This window comes from Caretta caretta, chromosome 5, assembly GCF_965140235.1.
Source record: "Caretta caretta isolate rCarCar2 chromosome 5, rCarCar1.hap1, whole genome shotgun sequence".
Lineage (NCBI taxonomy): Eukaryota > Metazoa > Chordata > Testudines > Cheloniidae > Caretta > Caretta caretta.
This window is the reverse complement of record NC_134210.1, coordinates 27,228,408-27,247,974: the sequence shown is the minus strand read 5'-3', so window position 1 is coordinate 27,247,974 and position 19,567 is coordinate 27,228,408. Positions and strand designations below refer to the sequence as shown.

The window sequence follows — 19,567 nt, the reverse complement described above, 5'->3', positions numbered from 1 at the left end:
CCCAGCCTATTTTCTGCACCAGCCAGCTGACCAGTTACAGATGGTGCACACACTTCACCCATTACAAATGTACCAAAATTGCTGCATGTGTTCTCCCACTCAGGGGTGTGCGTACACACGGGGGGCGGGGAAGCAGGGGCATGTTCCCCTCCCCAATCAGCAGCAGCACAGAACTCCTCCGGGGAGAGGGCAGGGAGAGCAAGCTCCTCCGGCCCTGGGGTTGTAGGAGGTATCCATTTCCTCTGGCTGCAGGGGAGAGAGCGAGCTCCACTGGCCCCAGAGCCATGGGGGATGGGTTGGGGGAGAGAGCCAGAACCACCGGGCCCGGGGCTGTGGTGGGGAGAACCAGGTCCTCTGGCTGTGTGGAGCAGGAGGAGGGAGGCAGTTCCTCCAGCCGCGGGGGGCACAGGAAGTGCCCCTTCAAAAATGGCACTATTCCTGTGTACGCTCCTGTTCCTACTGAAATTCTGAGAGAATCAGCCAGAATTCCTTGTGGGAGACACACTGCAGGACAGCCCCTCCAATACAATTGTGACTTTAAAAGTCAGAACTACTTCACAATAAGTCATTTATAGCTGTTGTCATGTGTCTTTGATAAATGTGGTATGAATCAGCAAGTCAATCAAAGTTATGCTATTTATTCCCTTTTGGTAGTTATGTCATATTAACGACCTGTTAAAAAAGGGTAGTTACCTGTAATTCTTGTGAGTAGAGAGATGTGCATATTTATGGATTATTACTCTGAAGTACATATTTCCAGGATGAGAGGAGGCAGAAATTCTCATAGTTCTAGAATTTTGAGTCTCTGAGGCACCAACAGGGTCCTGCATATTACAGAACCCTCACTAAGGCAACTAGCTGACCTCCTTGCATTCCAGGTCAGTTCCTTACAAAAGGTGAGAAGAAGAATTTGCATATAAAAGTAATTTTAAAAAGTACAAGGTTAAATCTAGATAAGAAGTTACAGAATTCCCCTGAACTCTGATGGGAGGGGTTGGGTGAGTGGTAATGCACAGAAATGCACACAACCAGGGCACAAGAATTAGAGGGAAGTCATTTTCTTTTCTCCGAAGATATTCATCATTGTGGATTCCCGCTCATGGAGACTAAAGAGCTTAAAGAGGGTAACTGAAATAAAATATAATGGAAAATGGGTAATGGACAATAACAAAAGAAAATCAAGGTAAGTGGCATATTTTTGAATGAAAGCAGAAGCGTGTATGTGTGTGTAAACAAAATACGAAGGACTAAGATACCTCTTCAACATGAAAGCTTGTTGAAAAGTGGCAAATTTAAATAAAAATATTTTGACCAGAGTAATAAATCTATGTTGGTTGGAAAGGCGGGGGGAGGGAAAAGAGAACAAGGGTTTTGAATTCCCTAACTTCGGAATATCTATTTATTTTAGGATTTTCTAATAGTGCCCATCCCAATACTACCAAAGTGTTTGTTTCTGTAATATGAAAAACAATAATTATTGTCTAGATGCTAAAACTAAAGCACCAGTGCTTTGTTAATGTGTGCAAAGAATGCCATTTGGCTGCTTTGCAAATTTCTTGGATAGGGACAGATCTGAGGCTAGCATCCAAGGCTGCTCTGTCTCTAATGGAATGAGCCTTGACATGATCTTTAAGTTGCAGACCTGCCAAGCTGTAGCATGCAGAAATGCAATCAGACAGTTATTTAGACATCTCTCTCTTGCTAACAGCAAAACCTACTGTATTGGTGTGAAAAGAAGAGGCTAGAAAGACTTTTGCAGGGCTTTGGTCAGTTCCAGATAAAAGTCCAAAGTCATTTTCACATTCAGTTTCTGGAGAAAGGTCTTGTTGGGATGGGCATTGGAAGATGGTGTGGATTGCACCCTCAGCAAGTTTGCAGATGACACTAAACTGGGAGGAGAGGTAGATACGCTGGAGGATAGGGATAGGATACAGAGGGACCTACACAAATCAGAGGATTGGGCCAAAAGAAACCTGATGAGGTTCAGCAAGGACCAGTGCAGAGTCCTGCACTTAGGAAGGAAGAATCCCATGCACCGCTACAGACTAGGGACCGAATGGCTAGGCAGCAGTTCTGCAGAAAAGGACCTAGGGGGTTACGGTGGATGAGAAGCTGGATATGAGTCAGCAGTGTGCCCTCGTTGCCAAGAAAGCTAATGGCATTTTGGGATGTATAAGTAGGGGCATTGCCAGCAGATCGAGGGACGTGATCATTCCCCTCTATTCGACATTGGTGAGGCCTCATCTGGAGTACTGTGTCCAATTTTGGGCCCCACACTACAAGAAGGATGTGGAAAAATTAGAAAACGTCCAGCGGAGGGCAACAAAAAATGATTAGGGGACTGGAACACATGAGTTATGAGGAGAGGCTGAGGGAACTGGGATTGTTTAGTCTGCGGAAGAGAAGAATGAGTGTGGGGGGGGATTTGATAGCTGATTTCAACTACCTGAAAGGGGGTTCCAAAAAGGATGGATCTAGACTGTTCTCAGTGGCAGCAGATGACAGAACGAGGAGTAATGGTCTCAAGTTGCAGTGGAGGAGGTTAGGTTGAATATTAGGAAAAACTTTTTCACTAGGAGGGTGGTGAAACACTGGAATGCGTTACCTAGGGAGGTGGTGGAATCTCCTTTCTTAGAAGTTTTTAAGGCTTGACAAAGCCCTGGCTGGGATGATTTAGTTGGAGATTGGTCCTGCTTTGAGCAGGGGGTTGGACTAGATGACCTCCTGAGGTCCCTTCCAGCCCTGATATTCTATGATTCTGTGTGGAAGAAATGTTGTTAGAATGACTTGGTTATTAAGGTAGAACACTTTAGAATAAATTTAGGATGCATCCATAGAACTACCTTATCAATGAAAATTTAATATGAATGTGGATCAGACACTGGTACTCCAAACTCACACTTGGAGGTGAAGTCACCGCCACCTGGAAAATTACTATATTATTATCCCACAACACCAGGGTTTATTTAATAATGATTTCTAAATGTATCAATTCCTACTGGGGCTGGAGAAACACTAGTCTACCTTCAACTAGTTCACGACAGACTAAAATAACTGCCAGATGAAGCCAAACGGAATAAGTTTTTAAATTTAGCCTCAAAGGAAGAAAGAAGGCAGTCAAGCAGTTTTTCAAATGGGGCATTCAGAAGAATTCACACTAGGCTTGAGCATACCACATCACAGGTTTTTCCCACTTAAAATTTTAAGTCGTTATGGCCAATGTTCCCTCTAATTTTTGACAGGCCGTGTGCGCAAAAAATTTCTTGTTGTGCACACGGTGTTTGTGCACATGCACACAGCTTAGAGGGAACAGTGCTTATGGCAGACTTCTCCTGAGAAGCTGGGATGATTTTATATAGTTACCAAGAAACACAATGCCTCTGACTATTTTCTACTATGCCAATAAGCAGCATAAGGATCCCAGGGTGGGATTACAAACAGGTTCCCTGGTCCATGTGATTATTTGTGGCCAGACTCTTAGCATGATGGAATCAGCCACTGTCATTCCTACTAGGGTTTAGATCCAAATTTGTCACAGTTCACAGAGAGCTCCCAGAATAATGTCTTCGTTTTTGCTGAGCCAAGATAGGTCTTTTGCAAACAGCCTTCAGTCAAGTTAGAACCTACATGCTGATGGGACAGGAGAAAATGCTGATCAGAAAGACTGTATAGGATACAGAAAGGTGAGAGAGATACTGTGAAGCAAGAGTACTGCATAAATTGGAAAGTGAACCATGTGATAATCTCCAGGGAGCTCCACTGCTGACATCAGCCAGGAAAGCAATTGACCTGGACATGCATGGCTCAGCCTAAGTCACGGAGCGTGTGTTGCATAAGGCTGTTGTGCTAGTGCCTGAAAGGCTCAACACTTTAGAGCTGTGGCAGTTTCCCTCAAGTCTCTTTCTGAATGCACAGATCCAAGGATAACAACTGAATCATCACAAAAATCACTGGAAAAGATTCATTTCTCTGCACTAACAACAAAGTTTATAGAATGAGATAAAATTATTTAAAACACACAGGAAAGCTATTTACATAAAAAGGTTAACACAAGAGAACATCAAAATATTAAATGTATGAAAACAAAAACATATCTTTAACACCATCTAAATATTTTCTGGCCCTTACATGTGTGAGAAAAATGGAATGAAAGCGTGCCTGAGATCACCGTTTTCTCTGAGCAATGCAGGAGCTCCAATGCTGTTGCACCCTTGAAATGTACATCACCTCAAAGGGGGCAAGGTCACAGCCCTGTACTTGTGCAATGGCTCATGCACACCAGGCTGGAGAAGGCCAATTAAGGAGCTACCCAGGAGACAGACGCTGCTCATCACTCCCTCCGATGGGCCAAAAGCTAAATGACAGAACATGGACCTGGGAGAGAAATTATTTCACATTTCTACACTTACACCATCTTCTATGTCTCTCAGGATGATCTGGTCCTCCAGACTTTACCCTTCCAACAGACCATCCCACTTGACATTGTGTTTAAGAATAATTGCTTCTCTATCCATGAAGAAACTATGACTGCTAAAACTCCAATCCTTCCAGAAAGCCCTCTGAGCTCCATAAATTCATAGATTATAAGGCAAGAAGGAACCACAATGATCATCTAGTCTGACCTCCTGTATAACACAGACTGTAAGACTTCCCTGAATTAATGTATGTTTGAACTAGAGGACTTTTTTTAGGAAAACATCCATCTTGATTTAAAAATCAGATATTAAAAACTGGTGACAGCTATATAATATCCATTAGTGCCAATAAATATTGGCATTTTATTGAGGTGAATGTCAAGTTTATATACTTAAGCAAATATTAACTTTAGATTTGCTTTGGTCAGTATTTATCTTAAGGAACAATTCATCTTGCTATTCATCAAAACAGAAGTCTGTATAGACCAAATTTTTAAAAATCATGGCCAATATTATCGTTACACACTCTCTAAATGTATTAATCAGAAATACTGTATCTGGAATCTCTTCATATTCATCAAGAAGTTCTGAATGAAACAGTTTTTCCTTCTAAATATTTTAAATGGGAGATGGTCAAAAATTGAGGGGGGAAAAAAGAAGTATATTCATCTCTGAGCCATACAGGTAGCACATATTTGCACATGCTATCTGATAGCGCAGAGGTGAATAGGTTTCATTGAATTTAGTTACATGAAGTCATGATGCACTGGTTTTCATTTATAAGTTGACTATTTAAGAGTCCCAGACCTAAGAGTTGTTCACCTCTGAGGTGATACACCAAAGAAATGTATTGATCCACACATGACTTTTCAGAGATTTTTATCTCATAAACAAGAAGAGAAGTTCACTGTAAGTTCTATATAATACCAGCATATAAAACTCAGTTTTATTTTTATGATAGATTAGTAGCTACACTGTTGAATCACTCTTTATTGTTAAGATAAGAAAACGTTGCCAAACATGCTTTTTTAAAGTAATGAAATGTGTGTAAATATCACTTTCTTAAATTTCTGTCAGGTTGTTAGCTAATAACTGACAAGAACGAAGCCAGGAACTCCCATAAGCAACTCTCCTGCTGTTCCTTTTCCCCTGTGCCTGCAGCTGAGCTGTGCCTCATCTCCCTCATCTCTGACTCAGAATCTACATCAGATGCAGGGGAGGCAATCAGGCTTTCAGTGAAAGTCCCCACTCACCCAAACAATGATCCTCTCTTTGATCCCCATGCTAATCTATGACTGCTGGATCCACACCTGCTTTTATTGGTACAGATCCAAAGCAATACTTATATTAAAACATTAACCAAACAAAGAATTTAAAATAAAGCATGAATCCTTCTCATTTTAGTATAGCAGATATACAGAGTTTAAAAAAATCATCTAACCAGGCAAGTACTGTATATTAAGGTAATATTTTTAAACACACTAAGGAGCCATTTCTTATGCTTAAATCCCACAATAGTATAAATCAAGTTTTTATACAATTTAGACTGAAATGTGACAGACTGATGATTAAGTAAGTTAGGCATAGTCTGACTAGTCATCTGGATGCCTGATCATCCAGATACACATTCTGGGGACAAATAAGGATGGGAAGAACATGGGGGAGGGAAGTACAACACCACAGTAAAAAACGGCAAAAGGCTACTGAGCAAGTTTAATAAATTCACAAATACGGAACTTAAGAAAATATCCTCAGAAGGAAGGTATCACGTGGAAGGACAAATGAAGAAAATGAATGGCATAAGGAGAAAGTCTAATTAGAGCATGATAGGCAGCTTTGAAAAACTCAGCCTATAACAACAGAGGAGACTCAGAGAACCATTTATAAATGTGCCATTATTTATACAGGAGCACAGAGATTGACAACACTTTACAGGCAAATAAGAAGCTCCCCTTTTCATGGTGTTTACAATACAAATTAGATAAAATACAATCCAATGACAAAAAATTACAGTGTATAGACAAGTGAACTGGGGAGAGAATAAACAGTAAACAATATGAAGTGAATACTGTTGGAGGCTTTTCCACAAAGAACAAATGAAAAAAGTTGATACTTTTAAACACTTTGTATTAATTTTGAAAAATTCTTATTAGTTAATTTTGTGTGTTTATTTTATTCAAATTTAAAATTTCTGATTTTGGTGGATTATTATTGCTTGGATTAAAAAAAATTTGAATTTGTACAATAAAAACATAGCAAAATAAATTAAATCATTTTCTTCTACAATTTCCCTTAATTATTTTTATAAATTTCCTTCCATAAATGTACCGCAGGTGTTCTCAACATTTTCTGATTCATGCCCTCCCTTCACCTTACAAAACAGGACTTTCCAATGTAATCTATATGGAACTGGAGCCATTAATACAGTGATTCCAATAAAGGAGCTTCTACTTTAAATAAACCAGTCTTTTGATCCTGCTGTGCATAGACTAGGAAATGTTTAAAAGCACATAACATCTACAACGTTTTCAGGGCAGTACTCCTTAATTTCAGCACTGATGAATGCTAGTGGGGACTGTGATGCAGTGTGCCAGATTGCAAACCCATTCACTCAAATTTGGCCCAGGTGCCCTTACATTTTGATGGAAGAGAGGCTGGACCACATCTGAGTGGCACTGCATCCCTACGCAACAGTTCACAGAGTCACTCACTCAAATTTATTCATGACGGAGGGGCAGTAGAGATGTTGTGACCCAGTGAGTGAGAAGCCTTGCCGCACTCCCTTAGGAAGTTGGACATGCTCCCCCCATCCATGTTCAGAACTGCTGATGAAACACAATTTTAGAGTAAGGTATGGTAATGAAAATTAAGATTTGTGAAGTATTTCAGATTTTAAAAAAAAATCCAGAGAATAGCTAACTTCTGATTTCAATGTATTATTTTCCTAGTATGAAGAATTACCTCTAGGTGGTATGATTTAAAATGGCCAGAATTTCTTTCCCACATTAGTTAATAATTAGCGGAAACCTAAACTTATCTTTCATTAAGCAACATACATCAAAGAGCTTTTTATTTACCTACCTCCTCGACTAGCAAGGACAGTACCATCATAGGAAAACGTCAAGCATGAAGTTTCAGTGCCAGGAGCATGTGCCTGCCTGCAGTGGAACTTTGTATGAACCTGTTTGTCAAGAAAATAACATATATAAAAACTTTGTTACTTCCAGACTGAATATACTTATGTCCTTACAACATTAAGCATTCTTTATTATATTTCCTGCCTTTTTTTTTTTTTTTTTTAGAAAACCATTTTCGAGTCAAGGAGGGGGAAAAAAGTACACATTTCTATAATCTTTTAAAAATGTTCCTTTTGCATAGATGACGACGATGATAATGGTTTTAAAGGCACATTTTAACTTTTTACTATATTTCATTTTATAGTACAGGAAAACAATTACACATCTATATACAATCAATACCCACATGTAACTCACATTGATAAGAAATAAAAGACTGTGATTAAAATATTTTTTATTACAAGACACTCAGTTCTCATCACTCCTATAGCAGGTTTACAGTTTAGAAATGTCAAAATGCATTATAAATATTTTGGATAAGACTTAAAGGAGGACTGGGAGAATTTCTTTTGCCAAATTTAGAATCTGCCAAAGCTCATAGATTATAGATTTAGAATAAAACTCAAATATTCTGAGGTTTGAGTTCCATTTTGCACCTGCAAAACTCAAGTTTGGGAATGCTGTATATTTTTGTTTTTTAACTATATTCCCCTGACAGTCCTAGAAAAAGGGGCAGGAATTACTTTTATACATGAATCTTTTGCTTGCATAGAACAGACTTTTATTTAACCAAGACAATCCGCTTTTGTCTTGAAATGTCCTTATATTAAAAAGGGAAAAATATTTTGTGAAATTCAAAAAACGTTCTGTGAAACCTCAAACTACAAAAAGTTGTACAGGTTTCACAAAACCCAGGTTCTCCCTTCCTTGCTTAAAACAAAGGTCCAAACTATTAAAGATACCAAAGCACTTTTCACAAATTTACGTTCCACTTAATTAACTTCCCCGGATCTTTCATTTAGAAAATGCATCCTTCTTTATTTTCTGTCCTTAAATGTTGTGTACAGATATACTCTGTTAAAGAAAAATTACTTGCTACCCAGACAAAGCTGCATTTCTGATATTCTTGGAGCTTGTCTACACAAACATATAGTTTGCAGCAAACTGGGATGTAAATCTACTCTCCACTAGAATGCTGCATTAATTGTCCATGTGGATCCACTGATATACACTAACAGTTCCTTAGTGTGTTTTGATCTAACCTGCTTTGAAATGGGTCTAGATCAGTGTTTCTCAGATGCGGCAACCATGGACGCATGTAGCCACCAGGGACTTTTCTTGCAGGCACAGCCTTCTGGGTGGTTATTGGTGGGGAGGTGGGGACGGGGCAAAGCAGAGGCCCCTCTCTGGACGCACAAATGCTGGAAGAGCAGGCAGCAGGTGAGTTCCCCACTTTCCCAGAGGAGGTGGGGGTCGGGCTTCAGCCCTGGGGTGGCAGGCTCCAGCCACGGGGCTTTGGGCTCCATTCCCCGAGCTCACCATCCCTCCCATCACCTCTGGCCTCCACTGCCTCCCCTAGTGCCCCACTGCCCCGGCTCCTGCTGCCTCCATACCCACCTCCCCATCCAGGGCTCAATTTGTCCCCAGGATTGCCAGGGCTGAGTATGTCTTCAGTGAAAAGTGATATCTGTATGTTTGTTAATAAATATCACTTTTCACAGCAGACTTAGTAGCTAGCAAGTCTAAAAAAAAGCAACAGAAACAATAAGAAAAAAGACAAGAACGTGCAAAGCACCTTATTTGTGTTTCTATTCTGTTTAGGTCCAGTAAAGAATAGAGACAACTGTACATTATTTTTATGATTGATTCTCCAAAAAAAATCCTACATAAATAAATTACAATGATTTGGACATGTATATGTGCATATTCATTTGTTTTTCCTAAAGTTAATTAAGTATTTTAGGAAAAATTGTTAGAGCGGCCACCAGCAAGAGCTGATATCCGCACTCTGAGGCCACCAGAACATTTGTTGTGAGAACCCCATGTCTAAATCAAAGTGCACAAAGAAACTGTTGGTGGGTGTGAGCAGGGTCTACATGACCAGATAGTGTGAACCAGGCTAGTGTGGGGTAGATTCACACCCAAACTGGTCATAAACTAAGTGTTCACGTAGAAAAGAGCTTGAATACAGTTCATGTAAGATGACAAAAGTAATTCTTACATGTGCATGTTTTTAAATCCTTCAGTATGGAAGATTCCATAGATAAATTTAATCGTAGGCAGCTAGAATTAAGGTTGTCTGCCACTTCCTACTATAAGACCTGTTTTCACTTGCTTACAATTCTGCCAAACTTTAACCATTTGGGTTAAAATTCTTCATGTTGGACGTCTGCCTCAGGCTGAATTTTTTTAAAAAAAATTCCAGCCAAAATAGTCTAGTTGTCTCCAACAACAAGGCTAGTGAGAAACAGTGTTTTGAACATGATAAAAGATTCTTGAAACCTTTTCTCTGAAATACTTTAGTGTGCCTATACATTGGAGCAGGTGCTTGAAATTTGATGGAGGGTAGCCTATGTGTCAGGTCTACTATACCTTTTGCTATCCTTGTGAAAATCCACTCAAATGTGGCCAAGTTATAAGCCCTTAAAAAACTACACTTTTGCATATGCTCAGTAGAGACTTCAATTTTAACAGTTAAAATCTAAGATTCCACACAGTGAGAGACCATGATCCAACCCATGACGGTGGGAGCTCAGATTCCTGTAATTGCAACTCCTGGCTGATCTGAGTCAGGATGGGGCAAGATACTGGACCTGACAGCAGGTTCTCTCCTGTGCTCTCAATGATCCCTTTACTCCTTGATGGCACCCAGTTAGCGTGGAGGAGAAAGCTGTCTGATTTGAATATAGTGGGGACAAAAGACCAGGATGAGGGAAAAGGAATCTAGTTAGACTGGGATTGGAGGTAGAGAGAGAAACTGTGACTGGGAGTTGGAGGGAAAGGACATTGGGACTGATTGGGCAATGAGACTGGGAGCTGTTTGTGAGGTGGAGACTGAGATCCAACAGGCTAGGGGGATGAAACATTGAGGTTGGATGAGGAGCTGGAGGGAAGAAGGGAAAGACTGGGACCAGTTGGACAAGGAGACTGGGGCGAGGAGTAGGTGAACAGAAATGGGACCAGCTGGACAAGGAGACTGGGACAAAGAACCAGGAGGTATTTGTGGAGGGCGGAGACAGGGAGAGAGAAAATACTGAGATTGGATGAGGAGCCTGGAGACAGCAGCTAGGAGCTAGTTGGAGAAGAAAGAGAGACACTGGACAAAGACCCGGTAGTAAGGAACTGGAACTCGCTGGACAGGACGCTGGACAGAAGCAGTTCGACAGGAAGGGGAAACAAGGGCTGGCTGGGCAGGAGACTGGGATGAAAAGCCTCAGGAATAGAGACTGGGACTGGAAGGAAATTGGGACTGAGAAAAGGAGCCAGGGTTGAGGAAGAAAATAAAGTAAATACTAATGGAAACTGTGTGATCATGGGAGACTTTAACTTCCCAGATATAGACTGGAGGACGAGTGCTAGTAATAATAATAGGGCTCAGATTTTCCTAGATGCGATAGCTGATGGATTCCTTCATCAAGTAGTTGATGAACCGACTAGAGGGGATGCCATTTTAGATTTGGTTTTGGTGAGTAGTGAGGACCTCATAGAAGACATGGTCGTAGGGGATAATCTTGGCTCAAGTGATCATGAGCTAATTCAGTTCAAACTGAACGGAAGGATTAATAAAAATAAATCTGAAGCTAGGGTTTTTGACTTCAAAAGGGCTGACTTTCAAAAATTAAGGAAATTAGTTAGGGAAGTGGATTGGACTGAAGAATTTATGGATCTAAAGGTAGAGGAGGCCTGGGATTATTTTAAATCAAAGCTGCAGAAGCTATCGGAAGCCTGCATCCCAAGTAAGGGGAAAAAATTCATAGGCAGGAGTTGTAGACCAAGCTGGATGAGCAAGCATCTCAGAGAGGTGATTAAGAAAAAGGAGAAAGCATACAGGGAGTGGAAGAAGGGAGGGATCAGCAAGGAAAGCTACCTTATTGAGGTCAGAACATGTAGGGATAAAGTGAGACAGGCTAAAAGTCAAGTAGAGTTGGACCATGCAAAGCGACTTAAAAGCAATAGTAAAAGGTTCTATAGTCATATAAATAAGAAGAAAACAAAGAAAGAAGAAGTGGGACCGCTAAACACTGGGGATGGAGTGGAGGTCAAGGATAATCTAGGCATGGCCCAATATCTAAACAAATACTTTGCCTCAGTCTTTAATAAGACTAAAGAGGATCTTAGGGATAATGGTAGCATGACAAATGGGAATGAGGATATAGAGGTAGACATTACCATATTTGAGGTAGAAGCGAAATTCAAACAGCTTAATGGGACTAAATCGGGGGGCCCAGATAATCTTCATCCAAGAACATTAAAGGAATTGGCACAAGAAATTGCAAGCCCATTAGCAAGAATTTTTAATGAATCTGTAAACTCAGGGGTTGTACCGTATGATTGGAGAATTGTTAACATAGTTCCTATTTTTAAGAAAGGGAAAAAAAGTGATCTGGGTAATTATAGGCTGTTAGTTTGACATCTGTAGTATGCAAGGTCTTGAAAAAATTTTTGAAGGAGAAGGTAGTTAAGGACATTGAAGTCAATGGTAAATGGGACAAAATACAACATGGTTTTACAAAAGGTAGATCATGCCAAACCAACCTGATCTCCTTTTTTGAGAAAGTAACAGATTTTTTAGACAAAGGAAACGCAGTGGATCTAATTTACCTAGATTTTAGTAAGGCATTTGATACCGTGCCACATGGGGAATTATTAGTTAAATTGGATAAGATGGGGATCAATAGGAAAATTGAAAGGTGGATAAGGAATTGGTTAAAGGGGAGACTACAACGGGTCCTGCTGAAAGGTGAACTGTCAGGCTGGAGGGAGGTTACCAGTGGAGTTCCTAAAGGATCGGTTTTGGGACCAATCTTATTTAATCTTTTTATTACTGACCTTGGCACAAAAAGTGGGAGTGTGCTAATAAAGTTTGCGGATGATACAAAGCTGGGAGGTACTGCCAATTTAGAGAAGGACAGGAATACCCTACAGGAGGATCTGGATGACCTTGTAAACTGGAGTAATAGTAATAGGATGAAATTTAATAGTGAGAAGTGTAAGGTCATGCATTTAGGGATTAATAACCAGAATTTTAGTTATAAGCTAGGGACGCATCAATTAGAAGTAACGGAGGAGGAAAAGGACCTTGGAGTATTGGTTGATCATAGGATGACTATGAGCCGCCAATGTGATATGGCTGTGAAAAAAGCTAATGCAGTCTTGGGATGCATCAGGAGAGGTATTTCCAGTAGGGATAAAGAGGTTTTACTACCGTTATACAAGGCACTGGTGAGACCTCACCTGGAATACCGTGTGCAGTTCTGGTCTCCCATGTTTAAGAAGGATTGATTCAAACTGGAACAGGTACAGAGAAGGGCTACTAGGATGATCCGAGGAATGGAAAACTTGTCTTATGAAAGGAGACTCAGGGAGCTTGGCTTGTTTAGCCTAACTAAAAGAAGGTTGAAGGGAGATATGATTGCTCTCTATAAATATATCAGAGGGATAAATACTGGAGAGGGAGAGGAATTATTTAAGCTCAGTACCAATGTGGACACAAGAACAAATGGATATAAACTGGCCACTAGGAAATTTAGACTAGAAATTAGACGAAGGTTTTTAACCATCAGAGGAGTGAAGTTTTAGAACAGCCTTCCGAGGGAACCAGTGGGGGCAAAAGATCTATCTGGCTTTAAGATTAAACTCAATAAGTTTATGGAGGAGATGGTATGATGGGATAACATGGTTTTGGTAATTAAATATTCATGGTAAATAGGCCCAATGGCCTGTGATGGGCTTTTAGATGGGGTGAGATCCAAGTTACCCAGGAAAGAATTTTCTGTAGTATCTGGCTGATGAATCTTGCCCATATGCTCAGGGTTTAGCTGATCGACATATTTGGGGTCGGGAAGGAATTTTCCTCCAGGGCAGATTGGAAGAGGCCCTGGAGGTTTTTCGCCTTCCTCTGTAGCATGGGGCACGGGTCACTTGCTGGAGGATTCTCTGCTCCTTGAAGTCTTTAAACTATGATTTGAGGACTTCAATAGCACAGATATAGGCGTGAGGTTTTTTTTGTAGGAGTGGTGGGTGAAATTCTGTGGCCTGCGTTGTGCAGGAGGTCAGACTAGATGATCATAATGGTCCCTTCTGACCTAAATATCTATGAATCTAAGAGACAGGCCTGGAACAGACAGATTGGAGGGGACAGGGCAGAAGGGTCTCTACCCACTAGAGCACACTCCCCTCTGCAGCCTATAGCAGAACCCAATATTCCTCAGTGTCTCAATTTCTCTGCTGTCAGCATTATCGTGGAACCGACTGGCAAAGTGTGTGTCTCATCCCCTTCTAGCGCTAGTTCACATACAGGATGACGATCTACTATTGCTATCAGTTACTCTGTTAGCTCAACTGGCAGAGGTCTGTGCAATGGACCTAAGTTTCCAACCCTCCTGAGGACCCATGTGGGTGACAATACAATGCCACATGATGCAATTTCTGTTTGATCACTTTGCTTTTAAAAAGCTAGGTTATTACACACAACAAACTACATTAAAAACATTACTAAAGTTTTAAAGTCAAGCACTCAAAAGTTAGGAAATGTAACAATTAAGGTTGTCTATAGAATGGTCTCCGTGCCTCAGCTCCCCATCTGTAAAATGGGATAGAATGGTCTCCGTGCCTCAGCCCCCCCTCTGTAAAATGGGGATAGTAACACCCCTATCACCTCACAGGGCTGGGGAGAAGACAATTAATGTTTGCGAAGCACACAAACACTTTAATGATGAGCAACATAGAAAAGCCTATGAGGAAATTCAATAATTCTGTCTTCCAGGTTTAAACAGCATGGAGTAAATAAGGCCTAGGGCCACACATTGAAAAACTGAAGAACTGTTCATTAAATTAGCACCATCCATCCTGTGCACCGACTGAGGCAGTGGTTCTGTGGGAAAAAAAATAACATGATTTTATGCAATTAAAGACTGAATCATAATGCATACGCACAAGTAGGATAAATTAGGTTCCACAGGCAACCTTGATTCTGACATTTCCAAACTTTTAGAGAGTTTGACTTTGCAAACTAATAATAATTTCTTTTAACGTAGTTTTCCGTGTGTAATATACTATATTTACAAATTAAGGGCCCAGATATTCACACAGGTAAAGTTGCTCATTTGCTCAGCTTTTTGCAGGATTGAGTCCTAAATATCGCCTAAAATGTGACGGAAATGCACGTACATCTTAGACGTACACATAAAGAAAGCTTGGGAAATGATGTAAATTTTTCTTATACTACTTGGAAACTGAATAGTGTAACCTAAGTTTAATCAATGCACTTAGGAAGCACATTTAAAATTGTCACTTCTAAATTAATATACTTATTCTGGACACTACACATTGAGCAGATTTTAAATGAGAACTACAAGTTTTTGTTGGTGCAATTCTTAAACACCCAAACACATATTTTATGACATCAGCTACAAAAAGGTTGTTTTCAGAATGTGTGATAATATATTTGAGATGCGCTGTGAATTATTCTGGAAAATGAATATCCTTCAATATTTATTAAATATTACCATGTAATTTAAAATGCTTTATTTTGTGTTTGCAAAATACCATGGATACTTACAAATAAATTAACCATAACCAAATGACCATCACACCAAACTGATATGGAATTTAACCATTGTGACAAAGCTCTGTCTTTCTCTCCGTGGGTCCCGCATTTCCTGGTGGATTTCGCTAACCTCAGAGGCTCACTGTGACCCTCCATGTAACCCTTCTCTCTCTAGAGACAAGGGTCACAGTCTACTGAGCCATTTTCATCATAAGCCAGTGAGGGAGGTGAGGAGAAGCTATCCTCCCTTGCACAGTCTCTGTTGTCTCCCAGTCTCAGTGATTAATCGGGGGGTGGGGGCCAAAGAAGGGAGCCCGGGCCCGCCCTCTACTCCGGGCTCCAGCCCAGGGACCCTAACAGTATCAGCTATGGTAGCTGACCTTTTAGAAACATGACACGTACAATTCCCTGGGCTACTTCCCCACAGCAGCCCCCACTTCCTCAGGCTCCACTTCACCCTTATCTCAGGGCCTCCTTCCTTGTGCCTGATATGGTGTGCATTGCTCAGTCTCTCCAACAGCACAACTTCCTCCCACAGCTCCTGACATCCACCCCGACCAGACTGAGAGGCTTTTAACTAGTTTCAGCAGCCAGTCCCTGATTGGCTTCAGGTGTCTCAATCAACCTAGCATTCTCCCTGCCTTCTGGAAAGTTCTTAATTGGCCCCAGGTGTCTTAATTGACCTGGAGCAGCTGCCATTTAACTTATCCTGGTATCAGGGATTTGTTTAGCCTGGAGCTAATATATCTATCTCCCACTACTTTTCTATAGCCATCTGGCCTTGCCCCATCACACCATTTAAAAGAATCTGGCCTAACCTAGATCTTGCACCCTCAAAATTTCCACTAAATGAATGTAGGATCTAGATTCTTCTGAGTAAAACATTTATACTACTGCCAATTTAATTGGTCAATTAAACTGAATCTTTCAGCACTGGAAGAGCAACCCTTGATATTTAGCCGAGGGCTCCCAGATTTAGACACATTTATTTGTATTTAATCACAGAAGTTAAACCAGAAAGCCTATGTGCCTGGGGATACTTACAAGTTTTTCCCTTTACAAGCTAACATATCGTTGAAAATGGGAAGGGGGAAAAAGTTAGCATATATGGTATCTTAAGTTTGAATATTTAAAAAAGTAGCAATTTTCAACAAACCTGCCCAGCCTAAAGGTTTTAGGATCCCACATAAAATAAGGCTGCACCCTGAAAATGATATAAAATCTACAATGGGGTTCTGCATTTCTCTTTCAAAACTAATTTGCTCAGTTTCTCAGTAAAAAGATTGTTTTTCTAACTGCAAAGTCACCCTCAATATATTACTCTACTGAAGAAAATAACCCTGAATTGTAATACTAAATCTCCCATGAAATCTGTATGGTATAGGATAAAAGCACGCAAAAGATTTCACAGTGGGAGGCCAGATTTCATGGTCCGTGACACGTTTTTCATGGCCATGAATTTGGTAGGGTCCTAATCATAGCACACGCAGCCCCAGGGAGGGCACGGGGGTTCAGGAGCAAGGGACAGAGAGTGGAGCAGGGACCAAGCAGCTGCCCTTCAAGGAAGGGGAACAGCAGAGCTCCTGGCTCAGCATGGCTGTGGGAGAGGGGTAAGGACCCCCCAACATCCTGACAGCTAGGAGCTGCCTCCTGCCTGTCAGCTTTTGGTCCCGGCTCTGGGCAAGCTCCATGCAGCAAGGAGGAGTTGGAGCAGGAGCCGCTGCCACCACGAGAGGAGCAGAAACAGGGAGCATGCTTGGCTAGGCAGTAATGGTGCTTCCAGCTGCTGCGCTGGCTTCCTGCAGCACTGCTCCTCCACCGCTGGGAACTCTGGGATATATCCAGAGAACTTTCTGGACCTGAGTCAAGCTGGGGTCCAGGAAAGCAATAGGGTGCAGACCCCAGGTCCCTGCTTAACATGGGCTTGGATCCTCCAGCCCTGCGGGGTCCTGGGACCCTAGGTTTGAGCCCTTGATTAGCACTATTGATGTATGGATGGAAGGGGGTTAGGGTTGAGCCCAGGCTCAAGCCTGGACTTATCTTACTGCGTAGACATACTCAAAGAGAACATAAAGTTGGAAATTAGTGAACAATAAAGGGAAAAGTCAGCTTGCGTGGAACATAGGGGGGTGAAAGGGTATATAGGGGAGACGTCAGAGATGTAGGTAGGGGAATAACTGTGTATGGTTGTGTGTTTGCAGCTGGAATATAGCAGAATATTGCAAAATATTAATAAGTAATCTCTTCTTGCGGCAGTTCTATAATTCAATAAGAGATTAGCACAGTAAAAAACTTCCTCAGTGTCTTACAGGCCCCACTTTCTACACCATTCACCTCAAATTTAATGTCTCTGTTTTTAAAATAGCTTCAAAATGTTAGGCACAAAAAGAAAAGGGGGAAAAAACCTTGGCTAGAACAAATCTGTTGTGTTAAAAAAAGCATTAGAAACTTGGAAAATCATCAACTAACTGAAACGTATCCTTGAAATATGGTCAAAAGTTCAAAAGTCTCATTTATTTTTTGTATCATTGTGTTAATCTGAAGGTGCCTTGAATCTTTGAAGTATAACATAACTTTATATGCATCACCATGTCTAGCTCCTTCCTTCTAGGATTGACAAATGTGTTTTATTTGGGATAGTGGTTTTTTGCAATGTGAATCCCGGTTCCCTTGCTTCTGGATAGAGACAACTTATTTGTGGGAAACAGCTTTTTCAATGCCTGGTCATCTCCTGTCTTCATTATACTCCAACCATCATCTCCTCCTCTCCGACTTCAGTACTTCCAATGTTGTTCCCCTTCAATCCATCCAAACTTTGTGCACAGAATATATTCCTTACTTGCTGCTCTGATCATGTTGCTTCCCTTTTTGAATCCTCTCTGGCTTCCTCTGACTTTTTAATTTCATTATCATCTTAAAACTCTGCAAAAGTGTGCTCCTGCCTATGTTGCTGCTCTCACTTCGCCCTGTTATCCCATCTCTCATTTTTGATACCTCATTGGAACTTCCTCCTTTGCTTATGTACCAGCTATGCTCCCTGTCTCCTTGCCGATTATTCCTTAATGCACGTCAACCACAAGGCCAATTGACTCTAATTTGCTGAACAAGTGTGTTTTGGTGTGCTACAGAACACACAAAGCTTGTCTCATTAAATGTAGCCTCTAGTTATCTGGTGTATTACATGCTTGAATTATCATGGCTTTTTTAAATTGTAACCTCCCTCGGGTAGGGATCTGCGTCTTACTCTCTGTTTTCTACAGTGCTGAAAACACTGTTGGCGTTCAGTAAACTATCATAGCATATTTTGGCCTTATCCATTGTTTTATTTACACCTAATCTGTTCATAAATTAGAGCAAGGTTTACCTTGTATTCTATGAATAGTTCATTCTGATCATGATATATGGTGTGAAACCTTTAAAATGTCATGTGGAAGTCATAAAGACATCCTCCGTGGATCCCAGAATTCTTTTGCTAGGACTAATATTAAATACTTTCAGAAGGAAAGAATGTGTTACTGTAGATTTTGCTGAAATGTGCTAAAGCTGTCACTATTGTCAAATATTTGGGGACTTGACATGACATGAACTGTCTATATAACACAAATGGCACTCCACAATGATGGGTAGATTTAGGCTTAGGTAACTGAGTGTATAGGTGTGTGTTTATGAAGCAATTTGGTGATACTTTTTAAAACTAAGGGCTGGGGGAAAGCCAACAGGTGCGAAGGAGCACATGGTTTGGACATATCTTAAGGGAGGATCTATAAGTGGAGATTCCCTATGTCCTAATAAGGAGGAGAGGATGTAAGATGATAAAATGCAGGTAGGATCTGATGAGAAGCAGTCAAAAGAAAAAAAGTTCCATTCAATTACATCATGTAATGGCAGACAACTAAAAAGTGACAAGTTTTTCAAGTGCTTATATACCAATGCTAGAAGGCTAAATAATAAGATGGGCGAACGAGAGTGCCTCGTATTAAATGAGAATATTGATATAATAGATATCACAGAAACTTGGTGGAATGAAGATAATCAATGGGACACAGTAATACCAGGGTACAAAATATATTGGAAGGACAGAACAAGTTGTGCTGATGGAGGGGTGGCACTATATGTGGAAAAAAAGCATAGAATTAAATGAAGTAAAATCTTAAATGAACCAAACTGTACCATAGAATCACTATGGATAGTAATTCCATGCTTGAATAATAAGAATATTGCAGTAGGGATATATTACAGACCACCTGATCAGGATGGTGATAGTGACTTTGAAATGCTCAAGGAGATTAGAGAATCATTATGAAAGG

General features: G+C 40.7%; 1 protein-coding gene across 3 annotated transcripts in view; it reads right to left on the bottom strand.

Moving 5' to 3' along the window:
- Nucleotides 1-19,567, bottom strand: part of WDR70 (WD repeat domain 70) — a 271,500-nt gene that overhangs the window by 59,817 nt on the left and 192,116 nt on the right. For all 3 annotated transcript variants that reach the window (XM_048851706.2, XM_048851709.2, XM_048851708.2), the window contains exon 11: nucleotides 7,497-7,596. In XM_048851706.2, coding sequence (XP_048707663.1) covers nucleotides 7,497-7,596 — 100 coding nt within the window. The remainder of the gene's footprint in view (nucleotides 1-7,496; nucleotides 7,597-19,567) is intronic.